The 23,760-nt window shown below is 42.7% G+C and overlaps 1 protein-coding gene across 1 annotated transcript in view; it reads right to left on the reverse strand.

Annotated features, from left to right (window-relative positions):
• Nucleotides 1–23,760, reverse strand: part of TTN (titin) — a 266,424-nt gene that overhangs the window by 32,181 nt on the left and 210,483 nt on the right. Inside the window, exons 282-294 of the mRNA XM_081261924.1 lie at nucleotides 23,247–23,543; nucleotides 22,855–23,157; nucleotides 22,449–22,754; nucleotides 21,320–21,607; nucleotides 20,935–21,225; nucleotides 20,567–20,854; nucleotides 19,833–20,420; nucleotides 19,640–19,744; nucleotides 19,023–19,220; nucleotides 18,634–18,930; nucleotides 17,954–18,541; nucleotides 17,561–17,863; nucleotides 344–17,449 (exon numbers count right to left, since the gene is read on the reverse strand). Coding sequence (XP_081118050.1) covers nucleotides 344–17,449; nucleotides 17,561–17,863; nucleotides 17,954–18,541; nucleotides 18,634–18,930; nucleotides 19,023–19,220; nucleotides 19,640–19,744; nucleotides 19,833–20,420; nucleotides 20,567–20,854; nucleotides 20,935–21,225; nucleotides 21,320–21,607; nucleotides 22,449–22,754; nucleotides 22,855–23,157; nucleotides 23,247–23,543 — 20,958 coding nt within the window. The remainder of the gene's footprint in view (nucleotides 1–343; nucleotides 17,450–17,560; nucleotides 17,864–17,953; nucleotides 18,542–18,633; nucleotides 18,931–19,022; nucleotides 19,221–19,639; nucleotides 19,745–19,832; nucleotides 20,421–20,566; nucleotides 20,855–20,934; nucleotides 21,226–21,319; nucleotides 21,608–22,448; nucleotides 22,755–22,854; nucleotides 23,158–23,246; nucleotides 23,544–23,760) is intronic.

The following is a 23,760-nucleotide window of genomic DNA, read 5'->3' on the forward strand; positions in this document are numbered from 1 at the left end:
GTCTTGGTACCCAAAAAAAAAAAAAAAATCTAATTTCCTAAGAAAGTTAAGAATGTCATCATCCAGTTTCTGAATACATACACACAGTCTATGTTTGTGTGTGTGTGTGTGTATGCAGTTAAATTTAATTTTACTTAAATTCAACACTTGGAATTTCTAGATATGTAATTTTTTTAACATTTAAGTAAACAAAAGTTTTCTCTATTAGAGATTTTTATTTTGTGCTATAGAATGAATAGTTTATGGTATGAACAAAACCATTTAAGCAATGACTAAGTAGAATGAGCCACACTATTCTAGCAAAATGAATGCAGGTATATAGATTTTCCTTCTTAAGACATACCTGTAATTTTGACTCCTTCCTTTGTTTCAGCCGGTGCACCCACACCAAACTCATTTTCTCCAGCGACTCTGAAGTAGTAAACAGCTCCTTCTTGTAAGTTGGTGACCTTGTAGGAGAGGCGGTTACAGTTGTTGGTGACAGAGACCCATGCTTTCTTGCTGGCCTCACGTTTTTCTATGTGGTAGTTTTTCACTGGTGCTCCACCATCGTTTTCAGGAACATCCCAGGATAACACTGCAGTCTCTTTGGTTACATCATGTACATTAACATTGGCTGGAGGACCTGGAGAATCTAAGACTTTGACAACAAAGGTCAGTGAAGCAGCACTTAACATATTCTGAATTGTTAATGTGTATTTTCCAGAATCATTTCTGTTGGCTTTTTCAATGGTAAGTGACGTACGAGTGTCTGTGGAATCAATATATGCTCTAGTGCGGAGGTCAGTGTCTGGCTTACTCCAGGAGACGTTGGGTACTGGTCTTCCTCTGAAAGGCACAGTCATGGTAAATGAGGAACCAGCCTTGACAATCAAGGTCTTTCTCATTTCAGTGTCCAGATCAAATACAGGTTCTTCTTCTCTTTCCTTTGCTATCTGGGGGTCGGAACTTTCGCTGGGATCACTGGCACCAATCTTATTGATAGATCTTACTCTGAAAACATATTCAGCTCCGGTTGTTAGTCCACTTAGTGTGTATTCAGTGCCTCTTAAGCTCTGAATGGCAGTTTTCCAGTCTGTTTCATCAGATTTTTTGTATTCTACAGTGTATCCAATTATTGGGGCCCCACCGTCAAACAAGGGCTTAACCCAGCCAATAGTTATAGATGTCTTGCCTGAGTCCACAATTTTGGGTTTGGATGGAGGAGACGGTAAGAATGCTGGATCTTCTGCCCGAACTAAGGGAGAAGGATCACTTGGAAGACTTAGGCCAGCAGCATTTTCTGCATAAACCCTATATTCATATTCACACCCTTCCCGAAGTCCTGTTGATTTCACTCTCAGATCATAAACTGGCTTTTTGTTTACCCGCACCCATCGTAGGCTGTTTTTCTCTCGCCTTTCGATTATGTATCCAGAGATTTCACTGCCTCCATCACTCTCGGGTCTTGACCAGCAAAGTGTCATGGAATCTTTTGTCACAGATGTAATTTCCAAAGATGTGGGTGGACTTGGAACTGTAAATGGATCTAGTGCCTTTACAGCTATACTCTCTAGGGACTCACCAACCCCGTATTTATTAACACCTGTTACTCTAAATATATATTCATTGCCTTTCAGTAATTTGGTCACTTTACAAGACGTTGTTCTTAACTCTCCTTCACATATTGTCCATGCAAGGCGGCTTGTTTCACGCTTTTCTACAATGTAATAGTCGATGTCTGCACCACCATCTTCTTGTGGACGTCCCCAGGAAAGAGAGCACTTTTCAGAAGTAAGGCCATTTATTTCAAGTGGCCCTGCTGGTGGACCAGGCTTATCAAGTACTTTGCAATTAATTGTCATAGACCGAGTTCCTGCAACATTCTTCAGTGTTAGTACATACTGACCAGTGTCTCGTCTTACACAGTCTTTAACTGTTAATGAGGTAGTAAAGTCTGTTGAGACAATTTCTGTTCTTGCTCTTTCTTCAATTTCTATGCCATCCTTGGCCCAAGAGACTACTGGCAGAGGTCGCCCTGCAATGTCTGCATTTATCTGAAGGACTTCTCCAGCTTTGACAACAATGACATCTCGGAACTTGACGTCCATCATAATTCTTGGAGCTTCCACATCATCTTTAACTGTTATAGGTCCAGTGGATTCAGAGGGTTCACTAATGGAGTCAGCAGCATTCCTTGCAAAAACCCGGAACTCGTAACGCTGATCTTCAGTAAGTTCAGTTACTTCAAAATATGTTTCTTGTACGTTGGTAAAGTTGCACTTCAGCCACCGGCCATCTGGTAGTTCTCTACGTTCAACAATATATCCTGTGATCTTAGCTCCACCATCGTAGTGTGGTTTAGCCCATTTAAGTGACACTGATTTTCTTGTGATATTTGTGACTTCAGGTTGTCCAGGAGGGTCACAAGGATCTCTGGCAGGGACTGGTTCACAAGATTTACTGCATTTACCAATTCCAGCAATATTCTCAGCATATACCCGATACTCATACATCAGTCCTTCATCAAGACCGGAGACTTTCATTTGAGTGTCGGCAATGAGGGTTTTATTGGCTTTGGACCAAAGAATGCTGCTTCTTTCTTTATACTCAAGGTGATAGCCGATTACTTGACTTCCCCCATCGTTAACTGGCACTTGCCAGCTAACAATCATGGTAGATTTTGTGGCATGCACAACTTTAGGAGTACCAGGAGGACCTGGGGGGCTAAATGGATACTCTGCAACAACAGCTGAAGATTCGCTGTAGGAACTCTTCCCGTATCGGTTTTCTGCACAAACACGGAACTGATACTCACTTCCTGTTGTTAGACGAACTATTTTAATGGATGTTCTTGCAACTGCCTGTGAAACCACATGCCATGTTGTAGAAGTGGTTTCTCTCTTCTCAACAATGTAATTGCTAATCTGGCAGCCGCCGTCATATTCTGGAGGATTCCAAGAAATAGTGACATTGTCACAACTAACCTCATCAATACGTATAGGTCCTGGAGGCCCTGGTCTGTCAAGGACAATTACAGTAATAGGAACTGTTATGGACCCAGCACTGTTTGAAACACAGAGTTCATAAGTTCCAACATCTTCCCTTGAAGCCTCCTTAATAGTTAGTGTTGTTACAGTCTTTGAAGAGGAAACGTTGACTCTAGTTGTCTCTCTGAGAGTCTGACCATCTTTTTTCCAGCTTATAGTAGCTTGAGGTCTTCCTTTGAATGGCACATCAATCTTGAGTTGGTCTTTAGCCTTTACATTGAAAGTATGGAAGGGAAGCTCTACTGAAGGTTTTATTTCGATATCCCTTGCAATTACAGGCACTCCAAGTTGCCTTGGGTCACTTCGTCCTTTTTCATTTACTGCAGATACTCTGAAGACATATTCTTCTCCAGCCGTCAGGCCAGATATAGTTGCTTCTAGGGTCTTAACTTGTGTGCAAGTACTCCACTTTTCACTGCCTTTAGTCTGCATCTCGACTACATAACCAGTAATTTTGCTGCCACCATCGCTTTCTGGTTTCTCCCACTTAATTGTAGCTGTGTTCCGGGTCACATCGACAAGGGTCACTCTTCCAGGTGGGAGGGGTGGTTCAGACACTTTCACGGGCTCAGTTGTTTCAGCTGGCAAACCAATCCCATATTCATTGCAAGCCAAGACGCGGAAGTAGTAAGAACATCCTTCTTGTAGATTTTCAATTTTAAAGGTGTTCTTAGTGCAATTGTTGGTGATAGTAGCATAGGCTTTTCTTGTAGTTTCTCGCTTTTCAACGATGTAGTTTGTGATCTTAGCTCCTCCATCAATAAGTGGTGGTTCCCAGGCTAAAGTCACCGATTCTTTCTTCACCTCTCTTACAGTCAAATTCACAGGGGCACTTGGTGAGTCAAGAACTCTGACATTCACAAAAGCTGTTTTGGAGCCACTGTTGTTTTCTAATGTCAGATTATACCGACCACTGTCAAATCTGGTCACATTATCAATCACCAACATTGTGTAGGAGCTGGTCACCTCGATCTGGGCCCTCTCAGTGAGAATGCCTTCTGCCTTTTCCCACTTGACTTCAGGTTCTGGTCGACCTTTGATAGTGACGAATAAGCGTAAAGTAGCACTTGCACGTAGAATGACCACCTTTCTCAGGTCAGCATCAAGTTCTATTTCTGGTGGCTCTGCCCTTTCCTTAGCAACCACCGAACCAGGGATAGTTGCAGGTTCACCAACCCCTTCAGAATTGAAGGCGCAGATCCGGAAGTTATATTCAGTATTTTCTTTAAGCTTGGTCACTGTGAACTGCTTCCCTTGTAATCCTGTTGGAGGTGTGCACGTTGTCCATTCATCAGCAGTGGCTTCTTTGACCTCAACAACATAGCCTTTCACAGGTGCCCCGCCATCATAAATTGGCTTATTCCATGCTAGGGACACAGAAGATCTGGAAGTGTCTGTCACTTTTGGATTGCTTGGTGGACCTGGTGGATACAAGGTGTCACACGCACGGTAGAACACAGATGGCTCACTAGGCTCACCCACACCAGCTGCATTTTCAGCAGCCACTCTGAATTCATAGGAGTGGCCTTCGGTAAGGCCAGTTACCCTGAACCGGAGATCAGTCAGTGTTTTCTTGTTGCACTTGGTCCATCTAATGCCTTCCTTATCTCGTTTTTCAAGAATGTAGCCCTCGATTTCAGCACCCCCATCGTCCACTGGGCGGGCCCATGTTACTACCATAGAATCTTTGGCGATTGCTGAGGCTTCAGGTGTTGAAGGAGGACCAGGCCGCTTGTAAGGATTACAGGCTATAACAGGTTCAGATTCCAGGGGCTCTCCAATTCCATATTTATTCACGGCCATGACACGGAAAATGTACTCATTACCAGGAAGAAGTTTAGTGACTTTGTAGTTAAGAGCCTGTACCTCTGTTGAAACCTGGGTCCAGGAGAGTCTGCTCGTCTCTCTCTTTTCAATGATGTAATGAGAAATACTAGCACCACCATCTTGTAAAGGTGGGTTCCATGCCAGGTAACATTTTTCTGCAGTAACTCCAGAAACTCTCAGAGGCCCTTCCGGAGGTCCTGGCCTGTCAAGTACCTTTACCGTGATTGGTATAGACTTAGTACCACCAACGTTACTAAGTTTCAGAACATACTGACCTCCATCAGCCCGTATACAATCTTTGACAACAAGAGTGGTTTTCTGAATAGTAGATTTAATTTCCATCCTAGCAGCTGTTTCTTCAAGTTCTTTTCCATCTTTCAACCAAACAATATCAGGTATTGGTTTGCCACGGATATCAGCTTCAAGAACAAACGTCTCTCCTGCATGAACAACAATGACGTCTTTATATTTGGGATCCAGAGAGGCATTTGGTGCGTCAATTTCATCTCTTGCAGTAATGGCACCACTACTTTCAGATGGTTCACTGAAATTGCCAGCTGCATTTCTTGCAATAACTCTAAATTCATATCTTTGGTCTTCTACAAGTCCACTCACTGTAAATTCAGTTTCTAGGACATTGGTAAAGCTGGCTTTCATCCAACGGCCATCAGGTAGATCTTTCTTTTCTACGATATAACCTGTTATTTTGCTGCCGCCATCATAGGCAGGTTTCTTCCATTTCAGTGTGACATTGTTTCTTGTGATAACAATGGCTTCAGGACGACCAGGTGGGTCACATGGATCACGAGCAACAAAGCATTCTGACACTTTGCTAGGCTTGCCAATGCCAACAATATTTTCAGCAGAAACTTTGAACTCATATTCAAGGCCTTCATCAAGCCCAGTTGTCTTGAATTTGGTGTCTTGAATGGGAGTTTTATTTAACTTGACCCATAAAATGCTGTTCTTTTCCTTCTGTTCAAGATGGTAGCCGATAACTTTGCTGCCTCCATCATTAACTGGCTCGTGCCATTGCACAATCATTTGATCTTTTGAGATTGATGTCACAAAAGGAGTTCCTGGTGGTCCAGGTTCTTTAAATGGATATTGTACAATAATTGGTTTGGAATCCAGAGGGGCACTTTTTCCATACCTGTTTTCAGCAAAAATTCTAAACTGGTACTCAGTGCCTGTTTTTAGTTTGGTTACTTTAATTGTTGTTCTTGCAACGGTTGCCGATACCATGTGCCAAGTGGTGGTGGTTGTCTCTCTCTTCTCTACGATATAGTTGCTTATTTGGCAGCCACCAGTGTAGGCTGGAGGTTCCCAAGATATGACCACGAAGTCCGCACTAACTTCATCAAACCTCACTGGTCCAACTGGAGGTCCAGGCTTTTCCAAAACTATAATGCTGAGATTTTCTGTTGCTGTGCCTGCGCTATTTGTTGCCGTTATGGTATATTTTCCAAAGTCATCTTTGCTACTTTCTTTAATGTGCAAAATAGTGGAAGTAGCCGTTTCTTCAACATTTACTCTTGTTGTCTGCTTCAGAGGCTCACCATCTTTGACCCAAGATATTTTAGGTCTTGGTCTGCCTATAACTGGAATTTCTATTTTAAGATCTTCTCCAGCTTGGACACTATATGTGTTAAATGGTAACTTAAAACTAGGTTGTATAGTCAAGTCCTTGGCTATGACAGGAACACCAAGCACTCTTGGATCACTTTTTCCTTTCTCATTGTAAGCCTTGACACGGAACTGATATTCTTGTCCAGAACTCAAACCAGTAATCACTGCATTACAGACTTTGGATTCAGCCACAGTGCTCCATTTTTCAGTTCCTTTGGGCTGCATTTCAACAACATACCCCAGGATTCTGCTACCACCATCATGATCCGGTTTCTCCCACATAAGTGATGCACTGGTCTGGGACACATCAGTGAGTGTAACCTTTCCTGGCGGGGAAGGAGGTTCAGATGCTTTCACGGCATCCAAAGTTTCCACTGGAACGCCAACTCCAAATTCATTCTCAGCCATGACTCTAAAGTAATAAATGGCTCCTTCTGTAAGATTCTCAACTTTGAAACTTGTTTTGCTGCATTTACTACTCACATTAGCATACGCTTTTCTGGTTGACTCACGCTTGTCGATCACATAGTTCTTGACCTTTGCTCCCCCATCAATGATGGGTGGTTCCCATACCAGTAGGACAGAATCTTTTCTTACTTCTTTGACTGTCAAATTCTGTGGTGGTCCTGGGGTGTCGAGAACTTTCACAGTTACAAAAGCAGACTTCGATCCGCTGCTGTTTTCCAACTTGAGAATGTATTTGCCAGCATCATTTCTGTCACAATTTTCGATTGATAGTTGGGTATAGTTTACTCCCTTTTCAATTTGGACCTTATCTGTGAATTCACCTTCCTCTCGAGACCAGGTGATCTCAGGTGTTGGACGACCTTTGAATGGAATGTGAATTCTGGCAGATCCACCAGCTCTTACCACGATTCCTTTCCTTAACTCAGAGTCAATGTCAAGTTCAGGGGCTTCAAGTTTATCTTCTGGTTTCACAGTCCCAGGAACTGATGCAGCCTCACCTAGACCAACTTTGTTGAGGGCACAGACTCGTATTTTGTATTCTTGATGTTCGATGAGTTTTGAAATTTCAAATCGTGTGACTCTCAGGCCAGTCTGTGGAGTGACTACTTGCCATTCTTCTTCATCTGCTTTACAAATTTCTATGACATATCCCAGGATCTCACTGCCACCATCATAGATGGGTTTGCCCCAAGCAAGTGTGATTGAGTTTTTAGTGGTGTCTACAACGTGTGCATTGGTGGGTGGGCCTGGTTTGAACACAGGATCGCAGGCCTTATAATACACTGTAGCTGGACTAGGTTCTCCAACTCCAGCAGCATTTTCTGCAGAGACTCTGAATTCATACTCATGGTCTTCTGTTAAGCCTGTTACTCTCAGACGCAGATCTGTGATGCGGCGTTTATTACATTTTATCCACCTAATGCCACTTCTGTCTCGTTTCTCTACAATGTAACCAATGATCTCACTTCCACCATCGCTATCTGGACGGTTCCAACAGACTGTCATGGAGTCCTTGGCAATGTTTGTAACTTCAAGGTTTTTGGGTGGACCAGGAAGCACAAATGGGTTTTTCATTAGTACCGGTGCAGATTCCAAAGGCTCTCCAACACCATATTTGTTGACAGCCATTATACGGAAAATATATTCATTCCCTTCTAACAGTTTGGTAACTTTCAGAGAATTAGTCACAACTTCTGAAGCAACAACAGTCCATGCTAGTCGGCTGGTTTCTCGCTTTTCAACAACATAGTGAGAAATGTCACTGCCACCATCTTGAAGTGGTGGAGACCATGTTAAAGTGCATTTTTCTGAAGTGACTCCGGTAACCTGAACTGGCCCTTCTGGAGGTCCTGGTCTATCTAACACTTTTACGTTTACTGGGAATGACTTAGAACCTGCAACATTGGAGGCTCTTAGAATATACTGTCCACCATCAATTCTAATGGCATCCTTTATAATAAGTAAAGCCTTAAAATCTGTGTTCTTTATTTCACATCTAGCAGATTCTTCAATTTCCTTATCTCCTCTTAACCACTCAATAGTAGGTAGGGGCTTTCCATGGACATCAGCCTCAAGCTTGAATGTTTCTCCAGCATTCACCACTATTGTATCTCTGAATTTTGGATCCATTGAAATTCTTGGGAGCTCAACCTCATCCTTGGCAGTGATTGGTCCAGTACTGTCAGAGGGTTTACTTATGGCACCGGCTGCATTCTTTGCAATGACTCTGAATTCATATCTTTGATCTTCAGTAAGACCTGACACAGTAAATTGAGTTTCAATGACATTGGTGAAGCTGGCTTTCATCCAGCGGCCCTCAGGTAAGTCACGCTTCTCTACAATGTAGCCCGTAATCATACTTCCGCCATCATATACAGGTTTGGTCCACTGTAAAGTGATTTCATTTCTTTTAACAATTATTGCTTCTGGTGTTCCTGGTGGGTCACAGGGATCTCGGGCTACGTAGCATTCAGAATTCTTGCTTGCTTTGCCTATGCCAACGATATTTTCAGCATAAACTCTGAATTCATATTCAATGCCTTCTTCAAGATTCAGTGCTTTAAATTGGGTGTCATGGATAATACTTTTGTTGACTTTTGTCCACAAAATACTATTCCTTTCTTTTCTCTCAAGGTGGTAACCTATGACTGGGCTTCCACCATTATTGATTGGTTCATGCCACTGTACAACCATAGAGTCTTTGGAAATGGCTGTGACGAATGGTGTGCCTGGAGGACCGGGTTCTTTGTAGGGATATTGAGCTACAATTGGATCAGACTCCAAGGCAAAGCTTTGTCCATATCTGTTTTCAGCAAATATTCTGAATTGGTATTCTGTACCAGTTTTCAGTTTGGTTACTTTGAGAGTAGTTCTAGCAACAGTAGCAGAAACAACATCCCATACTGTGGTGGTTGTATCTCTCTTATGAACAATGTAGTTAGTAATTTGGCAGCCTCCTGTGTATACTGGAGGGTTCCAGGATAAGGTAATACTCTCAGCACTGACTTCATCAAATTTAACAGGTCCTTTTGGAGGATCAGGTTTATCTAGAGTGATAATTTCGATGGATGCTGTTTTCTGACCAACAACATTGGCAACTGTGATTCCATATTGTCCACTGTCATCCTTATGAGTCTCTTTAATACTGAGTGTGGTGAGATCAAGTGAATCGGTAACATTGACTCTTGTGGTCTGCTTCAGGGGAAGACCATCTTTAGTCCAGGTGATGGTTGGCTTAGGACGTCCAGAAATTGGTACTTCTATTTTCAAATCTTGGCCAACCTGTATGCTGTAACTGTTGAATGCAGGTCTTACATCTGGCTCGATGACCAGATCTTTGGCAACTATTGGAACTGCAAGGGACCTAGGATCACTTCTCCCCTTTTCATTTACAGCAATGACTCTAAAAAGATATTCTTCTCCCTGAGTTAGGTTGGTAATTACTGCTTCAAGGGACTTTACTCGAGCACACTCTGACCACTTCTCACTGTGTTTAGCTTGCATTTCCACAATATACTGGATGATTTTACTGCCACCATCATGTTCAGGCTTTGTCCAACTCAGAGAGACACTATTTCTGGTGACATCATCCACAGTTATTTTTCCTGGAGGTTGTGGAACTTCTGCAACCTTAATTGGGTCAGCTGTGCGGGCAGGTAGGCCGATACCATACTCATTCTCAGCTGTGACTCTAAAGTAATAACTGCAACCTTCTTGGAGTTGATCAATTTTCCAAGAAGTCTTGTGGCAATTCGTGACAACAGCAGCATATGATTTTCTTGTGGCTTCACGTTTCTCAACGATGTAATTTTTGATTTTGGATCCCCCATCCAACAAAGGAGGTTCCCATGTAATTGATACTGAGTCTTTGGTGATTTCCGTGACTTTCAGGTTAACAGGTGGACTTGGTGTATCCAGGACTCTCACAGTAACAAAGGCAGACTTTGTTCCACTGTTGTTTTCTAATGTGAGAGTATATTTTCCACTATCGTATCGATTGACATTGTCAAGAACAAGCGAGGTGAAACTGCTAGTGACATCAATTATAGCTGCATCTCGGATTTCACCATCCACCTTTCCCCATTTCACTTCTGGAGTGGGACGGCCTCTTATTGGAACAAATAACCTTAAAGAGCCACCTGCCCTTATATTTATAATTTTCCTGAGTTCCATGTCAAGATCGATATCTGGTGCTTCCAGTTTTTCTTCAACAATTACAGGCCCAGGGACATCAGCATGTTCACCAACTCCAGCTTTATTAATGGCACAAATGCGGAAGTTGTATTCATGCTTTTCCTGTAACTTCTCTACCTCTAAGTTTGTTTTATTAATTCCAGTTGGCGGAGTGCACATTGTCCATTCACCAACACTAACGTCACATTTCTCAACAATGTATCCTTGGATTTCACAGCCACCATCATATATCGGCTTGCTCCAAGAAAGGAAAACTGAAGATCTGGTAACATCCATGACTTTGGGGTTGTTGGGAGGGCCTGGTTTGTAAATAGGATCACAAGCTTTTTGGTAAGCAGAAGGAGGACTTGGTTCACTAAGTCCAGCAGCATTCTCAGCTGAGACTCTGAATTCATAGTTGTGATTTTCTATGAGTCCAGTTACTCTCAAGCGCAGCTCCCCAATCAGACGTTTGTGGCATCTTGTCCACCTAATGCCCTCCTTGTCTCGTTTTTCAAGAACGTATCCGAGAATTTCACTGCCACCATCAGATGCTGGCCTTTCCCATACAACAATCATTGAGTCTTTGGTCACTGTTGTGACTTCTGGAGCTTTTGGTGCATCTGGTACTACAAATGGATTCTTGGCAATTAATGGCTCAGATTCAAGAGGTTCACCAACACCATATTTGTTTACTGCCATTATACGGAAAATGTATTCATTGCCTTCAAGAAGCTTAGTAACCTTGCAACTGAGAGTTTGCACGTTGGCATCAACCACAGTCCAAACCAGGCGGCTGGTTTCTCTCCTTTCTACGATATAATTTATGATATCACTCCCACCATCCTGAAGTGGAGGTCTCCAAGCTAGTGTGCATTTTTCTGCCGTAACCCCTGATATAACAACAGGTCCTTCAGGTGGTCCTGGTCTATCAAGAACTTTGACATTCACAGTGACAGATCTCTCTCCGGCAACATTTTTGGCCTTCAAAATGTAATTCCCACTGTCAACACGTACTGCATCCTTGACGCTGAGACTGGTGGCAAAATCAGTACTCTTTATTTCTAGTCGGGCTGTGTTTGAAAGCTCCTGATCACCTTTTATCCATTGAGTGGTTGGTATTGGTTTGCCATGTATATCTGCATCAACCTTAAATGACTCACCAGCATGAACCACAATTGTATCCTTGTATTTGGGGTCCATACTTATCCTGGGTGGCTCCACCTCGTCTCGTGCTGTGATTGCCCCTGTGCTCTCTGAAGGCTCACTAAACACACCTGCTGCATTGCGGGCTATCACTCGGAATTCATATCTGTGATCTTCAACTAGGCCAGTTACTTCAAACTGGGTGTCAATGATGTTTGTAAAACTGGCTTTCATCCAGCGGCCATCAGGCAATTCTTTCTTCTCCACCACATAACCTGTGATCTTGCTTCCACCATCATAGGTGGGTTTCTTCCACTGAAGAGTTACAGAATTCCTTGTGACAATGATTGCCTCTGGCCGCCCTGGTGGATCACATGGGTCACGAGCTGCGTAGCATTCTGATGGTTTACTTGGCTTGCCGATGCCCACAATGTTCTCTGCAGAGACTCTGAATTCATATTCAATGCCTTCTTCGAGGCCAGTTGTCTTAAACTTGGTTTGAGGAATAGGCGTTTTATTCAACTTGATCCAGAGGATGCTGTTTCTTTCCTTGCGTTCTAGATGGTAGCCAATGACTCTGCTTCCTCCGTCACTGACTGGCTCATTCCATTGTACCTCCATACTGTCCTTGGAGGAGAGTGTGACAAATGGAGTGCCAGGAGGACCAGGAACTTTGAATGGATACTGAGCTATGATGGGCTCTGAATTGAGGTATGTGCTCTTTCCGTATCTGTTTTCAGCAGCAATTCTAAACTGATATTCACACCCGGTCTTTAATCTGCAAGCTTTTATTGTTGTCCTTGCAACCGTGGCTGACACAATTTGCCAGGAGGTAGTGGAAGTGTCCCGTTTCTCTACAATGTAATTATTGATGGAACTTCCACCATCATACTTTGGTGGTTCCCAGGAAAGAGTAATACTGTCAGCTGTCACTTCCTCCATTTTAACTGGTCCAGTTGGAGGCCCTGGTTTGTCAAGAACAATAACATTAAGGGTCTCAGTAGCTTCGCCAGCTGAGTTAGTCAGTTTAACTGTGTAATGTCCAACGTCTTCTCTGCAGGCTTCCTTTATTGTCAGTAGTGTATTATTTTCTGTGCTCTCTGCGTTTACTCTAGTTGTCTGCTTCAGTGGTACATCATCTTTACGCCAGGTTACAGTTGGTGTAGGGCGTCCAATGAACGGAACATCAACTTTAAGGTCTTCACCTGCCAGTACAGTGAAAGTGTTGAACAGCAGCTTGAAGGCTGGTGGGATGACGAGGTCTTTGGCAATCACTGGCACACTCAGTTGTCTCGGATCACTGATTCCCTTCTCATTCTGAGCTGAAACACGGAAATTGTATTCTTCACCCTGAATCAGTCCAGTTATAGTGGCTTCAGTGACTTTGACTGTGGCACATGTGGCCCATTTGTCACTGCCTTTGCTCTGCATCTCTACAATGTAGCCCAGGATCCGGCTGCCTCCATCATGCTCTGGTTTCTCCCAGGAGAGTGACACGCTGTTTCTTGTGACATCCACCAAAGTTATTTTTCCTGGAGGAAGAGGTCGTTCTGATGCTTTCACAGAGTCTGCGGTTTCAGCAGGCAGCCCAATGCCATATTCATTTTCAGCGAGAACCCTGAAATAGTAACTGCAGCCTTCTTGAAGCTGGTCTACCTTCCAGGAAGTCTTATGGCAATTGGTTGCAACAGTTGAATATGCTTTTCTTGTTGATTCTCTCTTTTCAACAATGTAGTTCTTTATTTTTGAGCCTCCATCAAGGAGAGGAGGGTCCCATGTCAATGTGACGGATGTCTTTGTGACCTCCTTTACCTTCAGATCCTGTGGAGGGCCTGGGGTATCTAGCACTCTAACATTCACAAATGCAGACTTACTGCCCGAGCTGTTTTCTACAGTTAGTATGTACTTGCCACTGTCAAATCTGTTCACATTTCCAACAATAAGCAGGGTGTATGAGCTTGTGGATTCAATGCTAGCTTTGTCCAAAGACTCTCCATGTTCCCGGGTCCACTTCACCTCAGGTGCAGGTCTTCCTTTGATTGGAACAAAAAGCCTCAGAGTGCAGCAGGCTCTTATAGTGACAACTTTGCGCAGGTCAGCGTCCAGTTCAATCTCTGGGGGCAGCATTCTGTCTTCAGCCTTTGGAGTTCCAGGAACCGAGGCTGGTTCCCCAAGTCCTTCAGAATTCATGGCATAGATTCGGATTTTATACTCCTGGTTCTCTATGAGGTTGGTGATGGTATAAGATGTTGCCTTGAGCCCAGCTGGTGGCGTGACAATCTGCCATTCATCTTCTTCTGGCAGGGCAATCTCAACCATATACCCAGTGATTTCTGATCCACCATCATAAATGGGTTTATTCCATGCAATTGAAATGGATGATCTGCTTGTATCCAGAACACGTGGGTTACCTGGTGGGCCAGGTTTAAACACAGTGTCACAAGCTTTATAGAACGGACTGGTAGAACTTGGCGCACTAATTCCAGCAGCGTTCTCTGCCATAATCCTGAATTCATATTCATGTCCTTCTGTCAGTCCAGTCACTTTGTATCTTAAGTCAGTAAGGGTCTTTTTGTTGCATTTCACCCAGCGTTGGCCAGCTTTATCACGCCGTTCCACAATATAATTTATGATTTCACTTCCACCATCAGAGTCAGGATGTCCCCAGCAGACAACCATAGAATCTTTAGTGATAGTTGTAACTTCTGGGTTTTTGGGTGGATCAGGAGGTCTGTAAGGATCCACTGCAAGCACAGGTTCTGATTCAAGTGGCTCTCCAACTCCATATTTATTTACAGCCATGACACGGAATATGTATTCATTGCCTTTCAAAAGCTTAGTAACCTTTAGTTTTGTTACTTGGACTTCTGAGGCTACATTTGTCCATGCCAATCTGCTGGTTTCACGTTTCTGCACTATGTAATGATCAATTTTGGCACCTCCATCATCCCGTGGAGGCAACCATGACAATACACACTTTTCGGATGTTACATCAGATACAGCTAAAGGTCCTTCAGGTGGGCCTGGTCTATCAAGAACCTTGACGTTGAAAATGTGTTTGGCAAAGCCACCAGGATTTGTTGCTGTAAGGATATAGGCACCACTATCCCTCCTTGATGAATCCTTGTTCACCAGATAAGTGGAGAAATCTGCGATCTTTATTTCTAATTTCCCCGTGCCTTCAAGCTCCTTTCCATCTTTGGTCCATTCCATGGTTGGTGGTGGGCGACCTGAAACATCAGCTTCCAGCTTGAATGCTTCGCCTGCTTTTAATATAACAGTGTCCTTGAATTTAACATCCACCATTATCCTTGGTGCTTCAAGGTCATCTCTGCATGTGATGGCATCCGATGGCTCAGATGGTGGGCTAATAGCACCAGCGGCATTTTTGGCAATCACACGGAATTCATATGCAGCATCTTCTGTTAGGCCACTCACTGTAAATTCATTTTCCAAAATGTTGCTGAAGTTGGCTTTCAGCCACCTTCCATTAGGAAGGTCTCTTTTCTCAACTATATAGCTAGTAATTTTAAAGCCTCCTGTATATTCAGGCTTAGCCCATTTAAGTGTCACTGCATGTCTGGTAATATTCAGAGGTATTGGTTTCCCAGGTGGGTCAATGGGATCCAGAGCAAGCATTGGTTCAGATGGCTTGCTTGGCTTGCTTTTACCTGCCATGTTTTCTGCAATTACTCGGAACTCATAAGCAATACCATCTGTAAGTCCAGTTGATTTGAAAATGTTGCCTGGTACTAATGCTTTGCTCACAGTCTGCCAGAGAATACCATTCCGTTCTTTTCTTTCAACATGATATCCTAAAATGGGGCTTCCACCATCAGAAAGTGGCTCATGCCAGCTAATTGTCATTGAATCCTTGGTAACTGCAGTAACCTGAGGGGTACCAGGAGGCCCTGGAACTTTAAATGGATAGTTGGCAACTATAGATGCTGATGTGATGCCCGGTCCAACTCCATATCTGTTTTGAGCTTTTACACGGAATTGATACTCCACTCCAGTAGTAAGGCGAGTGGCTTTATAGGTAGTCCGTATTACCGTGGTTGCTAACTCCACCCATGTAGTACTATCTGTCTGTCGCATTTCCACTACATAGTTGCTTATTGGTACTCCTCCATCATTCTCAGGTGGGTCCCAAGAGAAGGTTACAAAATCAGATGAAACTTCATCAAATTTGATTGGTCCTGTTGGTGGCCCTGGGATATCGTGGACTTGAATGGTGATGACATCACCAACCTCTCCTACAATGTTCTTTGCTGTGAGTGGATAGGGCCCACTGTCACTTCTGACACACTCATTGATATTTAAGATGGTTGAAGTTGCTGTATTTTCAAAATTAACTCTCTGTGTCTGTTTAAGAATCTGGTCTCCTTTTTTCCATGTAACTGTGGGTTTTGGTCGACCGAGCACTGGAATTTCCACTTTGATATTTTCACCAGCTCTGGCAATGACCAGTTTCTGATAGATGCCACGGAGATCCAACTCTGGAAGCATTGTCTGCTCCTTCACAATGACAGGCCTGCTTTCTCGAGGGGCGCTTCTCCCAGCACTGTTCACCGCCATCACCTGGAAGGTGTATTCCTCCCCTTCAGTGAGATTTCTCACAACACATTCTAATCCCTTCACCGTTGAGATGTGGGTCCACTGGTCAGAGCCTTTCCTTTGGGCTTCAATCACGTAGCCAGTGATCTTACTGCCGCCATCATGTCTGGGTTTGGGCCATGCCAGGCTAACTGTGCTCTTGGTTATGTCCATAATGTTAAGGCTGTCTGGGGGTGATGGTGCTTCGGAGGCTCTTACGGGTTCTGTAGTTTCTCTTGGCTCTCCAATTCCATATTCATTTTCTGCCATCACTCTGAAGAAGTATTCACATCCCTCAGACAAGCCAGTAACTTTATATGTGCATTTATGACACTTAGTGGTAACTGTGGAATAAGATTTCCTTGTTGCTTCACGTTTCTCCACAATATAATTTGTTATGCGTGAGCCCCCATCTATCAGAGGCAGGTCCCAGTGCAGCGTGACACTGTCCTTCGTGATGTCTGTAGGCCTCAGGTTAAGGACAGGACCTGGTGTATCCAAGACTCTGACGTTAACAAAGCCACTTTTCTTCCCAGCGGGGTTTTCAATGGTCATCACAAATTTACCAGTGTCATATCTGTTACATTCTGGGATGATCAGAAGAGTGAATGATTCTGTGTTTTCAATGTTGGCCCGGTTCTTTAGGTTGATGTCATCTTTGGTCCATGTCACTTCAGGAGCAGGACGACCTTTAATTGGCACAAAAATTCTAATACTGAGTCCTGCTCTGACCACAAGTGTTCTTCGAAGCTCAGCATCTAGTTCGAAATCGGGAGCCATTTCCCGCTCTACAATTTCAACATCTGGAATCACTGCTGGCTCCCCAACACCGGCATCGTTGACGGCACTGATTCTAAAATTGTATTTTTCTTTAGTCTGAAGGTCAGGGACAACAAACTGAGTGATTCTGAGGGCAGTTCCAGTTGTGTCTTTTATCCAGGCCTCCTCTCCTACTTTTTGATGCTCTACCACATAACCAGTGATTTCTAGTCCACCGTCATAATGAGGCTTGCCCCATGCTAAAGAAGCAGATTTCTTGGTAGTATCAGTGACATGCGCGTTTGAAGGAGGTCCTGGAGGATCTGAAAAAGAAACAAAGATAAAAAGTGTATGTTAAGACTTTGGCTTTTGGATAATTTATATAAAATACTGGAACTCCCCAATGAGCAGGGTTGAGAAAGGTAAATACTAACATGCTACATCCTTCATTAGAACAGGATTTGAAGCATCACTAGGTGGACCAATTCCTGCTCTGTTTTCTGCACTGACGCGGAACTCATAGGTGTTTCCTTCTTGCAGTCCTGTCACTTTGCATCTGAGGTCGGAAACTGGCGTCTTTGTGGCTCTCACCCACCGCAAGCCTTTCTTTTCTCTCCTTTCTACATGATATCCTGTGATCTCACTGCCGCCATCATCAGTTGGTCTTTTCCAGCTGACAGTGGCAGTGTTCTTAGTGACATTTGATATCTCTGGCTTTCCAGGAGGGCCAGGAGGACCTAAAAAGGAAGCAAATTTGTGAGAAATCCATGATTTCCTAAAATCTGCTGTAAATGTTCTTGTCAATTCTTTTTCTGTGCTCTACGTACCAAATCTGTCTACCATTTTGACAGGTTCGGACTGTACAGGTTCTCCTTTGCCATAATGGTTTACAGCTGAGACACGGAAAAGGTACTCATTTCCTTGGATAAGCTTGGTTACCACATGCCGGCAAGTCTGAATATCTTCAGAAACCACTGTCCATAAAAGCCGGCTGGTTTCTCTCTTTTCAAGAACATAGGACTTAATTGGTGATCCGCCATCTTCCAAAGGAGGTGTCCATGTAAGTGTTGCTTTTTCAGCAGAAACGTTACTGATTTCAATAGGACCTGGGGGACCAGGCACATCAAGGACTGTTACCTTCACATGCTCCTCCTTTGTGCCGAAAGGATTGGTAGCAGTGATCGTATATTCACCAGCATCTTTTCTAGTGGCATATTTGACAGAAAGTGTGGAAGATGTTGGGGTTGAAGTTATCTGAGCAATATCTGATGGTCTAATGTCTTTTCCTGCCCTGGACCAACTTGACTTTGGAAGAGGTTTGCCAAGAATGCTAATGGCACTCAAAACAATGGTATCCCCTGCTTTAATTGTAAGCCCATCTTTTATTGTGGGATCAAGGACAATGGTTGGTGCCTCTGCAAAGGAAAAAAAAAAAACATTTGCAATCAGAAAAGGAAGGAGGTTTAGTGCTATTTTTTAAATAAAGTAAAAAGTAAAATTGACCTACCATATTCGTCCTTGCAAATAATAGTTCCTGTGCTTTCCGATGGAGCGCTAATGGCACCTGCTGTATTCTTTGCTCTAATTCTGAATTCATATTTTCCACCCTCAACTAGGTCAGTTACAGTAAAGGCACAGTCTGGAACATTAACGTGGTTGGCTTTCACCCAAGACTTAGAAGGTAGATCCCGCTTCTCCACTATATATCCAGTTAACTTATGACCACCATCATATTTGGGTTCAGTCCATATGAGAGTCACTGAATTCCTTGTTACATTAATAACCTCAGGTTTGCCAGGAGGATCTAAAACAAAAAAATAAAGCCAGTCAAATGAATATCAACATTTGCTTCAGGTAGCAAATGCCCTTAGGTTTTTTCTTTGTTTAATAACTTACCAATTGGATCAAGTGCCACAACTGGCTCTGATGGCAGGCTTGGCTTGCCCACTCCTGCTAAATTGATTGCCATAACTCTGAATTCATATTCAAGACCTTCAGTTAATCCTGTCACTTTAAAGTCTTTCATCCTTATAGGAGTCTTGTTAGCTCTCTTCCACAAAAGGCTGTTTCTTTCCTTGAACTCAATATGATATCCTGCAAATAACCCATGGATGTATCAATTCAGATAGAAAGTAGAAATATAAGTGGATTTAAAAAATTTACATGTATTTTTATCAAAATTGTTTATATAGGATATATTAAATAGATGATCATTTTTGCCATCTATATTCTTATTATCCAGGCATAGTGCCATTTCTTTTCTTGGAATAGGCATTGTTATTGCCCTGTTCAACAGTTGTAACCCATATTACATATTACAAAGAAAGACCTCATTAACTGTTATATTAGGAGGTTTTCAATGACATTAAACATTAGCCACATATGCTGAAAGAAAAATACGTTATTGTATATGTACTTTGTGCTGTGAATGAGCACACAGTCATCTAGTTTTCATGGAAATATTTGGAAGGAACATTGGTAGAAAACCTGTGGGATAAGAGCAAATTAAATACCTGTAATTGGAGATCCACCCGTTTTTCTGGGGTCAGTCCAAGTTAGAGAGACTGAATCATGTCTAACATCCACAATATTGGGAGGTGGGGGAGCATCAGGCACATCTAGAAGAAAGTACATAGTACAAGATTTATAAACAGGGAACCTCCACAAAACCATGGGTTGCTTTGTTTTTAGCCTTGAGGCACTTACCAAATGGATGTTTAGCCACTATTGGCTCTGACTTCAGGCCTTCTCCTACACCGTATTTATTTTCAGCACTGACCCTGAAGGTATATTCCATACCCTCATGAAGTCTGGTTACTCTGAAGGTGGTTTTCTGGACAGCTGAGGCACACGTCACCCACTTGTTGTTTACAGAATCTCTCTTCTCCAGGATATAGTTGGTGATTTCAGAACCTCCATCATCCTTTGGAGGACCCCACTTTAAGGTCATGGCTTCTGCTGTGACTTCATCAAATTTGATTGGTCCAGTAGGGATGCCAGGCTTGCCAACAACTTTTATGGAAAGGGTTCCTTCCTTTGTGCCAGCAACATTCTTGAGTGTGATTGTGTATTTTCCAGCATCAGATTTTTGGCAGTCATATACTACAAGAGTTGTGTTAACTGCAGATGATTCAACACTGACTCTTGTGTCAGTTGCCAGAGGATCTTCTCCTTTCTTCCAGGATACTGATGGTGCTGGCTTGCCCTTTATGGGAATCTTAAGACGGAAGTTGCTGTTTTCTTTAGCCAGGTAGCACAGATCAGGGAGGTCCTTTAAGTCAAGATCAGGAGCCACTGTAATACAGCAGAGATGAATTGTCATCATTTTTCAGATCATTATGGATTTTAAAGGATTTGCTTGATAGGCTAGTGGTTAGGGCTCAAGGACACACTTTTGATGATAGTAAAGAGAAAATGAAGATGTGAAGGGAGAAACTTACCGACATCGTCCTTTGCCACGACAGTGATTTCACTGGGGGTTCCTTCTCCATTTTCATTTTCAGCACTCACTCTGAAGGTATATTCCTTCCCTTCAGTCAGATCTTTTGTGGAGTACTGCAGGCTTAATGATTTCATCACACGTTGCCACTTATTTTCTTCTGTCAGGAAATCAACTACATATCCAGTAATTCGACTTCCACCATCACTACGAGGCTTTTTCCAGGCAATGGTACAAGATGACTTGGTGACAGACAATGCTTTCAGGTCCACAACTGGTCCAGGGGTTTCTAAAGCAAAAGAGAAATGATGAGGCTAAGCCCCAAATAACCAAGGTTGGATGTCGATGGACTGTAGTTCATTTGCTCACCAGAAGCTTTCACGGCGTCTCGTGTTTCACCGGGATCACCGATGCCATACTCATTTTCAGCAAACACCCTGAAGAAGTAGGACTTTCCTTCCTCCAAGTTGGATACCCTGAAGCTTGTTTTTGAGCACTCAGTTGTCACCGTGGACCAGGACTTCCTTTCTGCATCACGTTTTTCTACCACGTAGTTTATGATGGGACTTCCACCATCGATAATGGGAGGATCCCAGGTAACATAAGCAGAGTCTTTGGATACTTCCTTAACAGTCACATTGACAGGTGGCCCAGGGGTATCTGGATAAGTAATGGGTAAGTAAGAAATGAATATATAAAAGATTCAGAAGCCATAGTTTTAAACATATGATTTTTTTTTTCCAAATAGACTTACCAAGCACTTTCACTACAATGGTATATTCCTTTTTACCACAGATGTTCTCTAGAGTTAAGATGTATTTTCCAGCATCATATTTGTTTACGTTTTCACAGCGTAAGAAAGTGTCAAAGTCAGTTGACTTTATGTCCAGTCCAATCCTTTCCCTGAGGTTGACATTGGGCTTCGACCAAGTAATCTTTGGAGGTGGACGTCCTCTTACTGGTACATAGAGTCTCATTGTAACTCCAGCACGTAATATGAGTGTCTTCCTTAATTCAGCATCAAGTTCTCCCTCAGGTGGAACTATTTTATTTGGGGGTGGAGAAAGGTTTGGTGAAAAAAAAAATTAATGCTCAAATGATTTCCATGGACTGACCTTATCGCTTATAAATTTCTAAAATTATTTATTACTCTTTTGAACATCCTTAATGTCATCTTCATAACTATTTCAATATTTTGTACCCATTGTTGGCCCTTCCATTTTCCAATATGCTTTAGCCTCAACAAAAATTTCCTTGGGGGACCTATATTTCCTCTTTTCGTGAACCCTCAAACTCTACGTATATTAAAGAAAGTAGGTGGCTGGTCCTTGGCTTTATTCCATTTTTGGTTTTACTTGTATTCAGTGAGGGTACTCTGCCATATACCCTGATTCCTTTTATTATTTCAGTGTATGAAGAAAAGTAAGAAGTGGATGAAATACGATACCAGGTAATTAAAAGGGGATTGTTACAGAGAATAACGAAGAAGAACAAGGGGCAGGGAATTTAAGATGGATAGTCTGCCAGTAATATTCTTAGAGAGAGGTTGGATTAGAAGAGTAAATGAAAACCATGAGAATGATAATAGTTCATTAAGTTAAAAAAATCCTCTTTTTTCTCAGAATAAAATTCCTACATTCCATATTCCTTCGAAGACATGAAATTTTCATGTGTATACAAAAAAAACTTTCAGAACCACAAATCACCTTGCATTTCCTTTGGCCTGTTCTGTGATACCATGAAGTACCCACCCAGCTCTCCTAAAATGTACTTCTGGAATTACCAAAGCTAAAGATCATAAATAAATATATAACAATTCTAGTCTCCCTCCTAGAATACAGTTAATGAGAAAATCCCTATGTATTTCTCCTGGTCATACTTACTTAAGATGTCCTTGGGGCAGTGTTTATCTGGCACATCACTGGGGTCACTGAATCCAATCTTGTTAACAGCATACACACGGAACTGATATTCAGTGTTTTCCATCAGGCCAGTAACCTCAAAGCGTGTTTTCTGTAGTTTCTCTGGTAAATTGCATCTCACCCAGTTATCAGAGTCAGCTCGTTTGACTTCAACGAGATAACCGATGATAGGGCTACCACCATCATAGGCTGGCTTGCCCCAGGAGAGACTCACGGAGCTCCGGGTTGTATCATATACTTTAGGGAAAGCTGGTGGGCCAGGTGGATCTGAGAAAAAAAACAAAAATAGAAAACTTTAGTAAAAATTTCCTTCCCAGTTGTTTAATGCTGATTAGAACACACATATGGAACTCTGATGCAGACTTACACAGAGGATCCTGAGCATAAACAGCTTTGGATGCATCACTGGGTTTGCCTGGTCCAGCTTTATTTATAGCTGTAACTCGGAACTCATATTCGGTACCTTCTTGAAGACCCGTTGCTTTTATTGTTCTTTCAATGACAGGTTTTCTGTTGACCTTTGTCCAGTTAACTGCCTGAGTTTCTCGCTTTTCAACCAAGTAGCCAGTGATGGGTGAACCGCCATCATCTGCTGGTGGTTTCCAGCTGACCGTCATATGGTCTTTGGTTATGTTGCTGATGACAGGAGGATCACAGCGTCCAGGTGGGTCTGCAGGAATTGATTGAAAAGTTAATTTCTCAGGCTTAATAGGTAATATTTAAAAGGGAAAAGAAAAAACTACAGGAAAACGTTCTTACCATATGGGTTTTTAGCAATTGCTGGCTCAGTGAAGATTGGATCACCCACTCCGTATTTATTTTCCGCGCAGATGCGGAACTGATACTCATGGCCCTCTATAAGTTTCTCCACGCTGCAGCTGGTGATGGGCACAGTGGCAGAGACTTGAGCCCAGTTGGGCCTGCTGGTTTCACGTTTGTCAACAATATAGTTGGTGATTTCTGAGCCTCCGTCTTCAAGAGGAGGTTCCCAAGAAAGCATTGCACGATCTGAATACATTTTGTTGATTTTAACGGATGCTGGAGGACCAGGCTTATCTAAAAAAAAAAAAAAAAAAAAAAGGAATAAAAGTGAAGTTTTTCTACTTCCATATAGATTAGAAGTCTGAAGACCTGAGCTGCGGTCTTTATGTCATTAACTTCCTCTGTGACCTTAAAGTTGCTTAATTTTCTAGAATCTGTTTCCACATATGTAAAATTAGGTACCTGGAACGTATGGTTTCTAATATTCTTCTCAGCTCTAAAACACTATTCT

This window comes from Spermophilus citellus (assembly GCF_964194105.1).
Source record: "Spermophilus citellus genome assembly, chromosome: 11".
In the NCBI taxonomy this organism is placed as follows: Eukaryota; Metazoa; Chordata; class Mammalia; order Rodentia; family Sciuridae; genus Spermophilus; species Spermophilus citellus.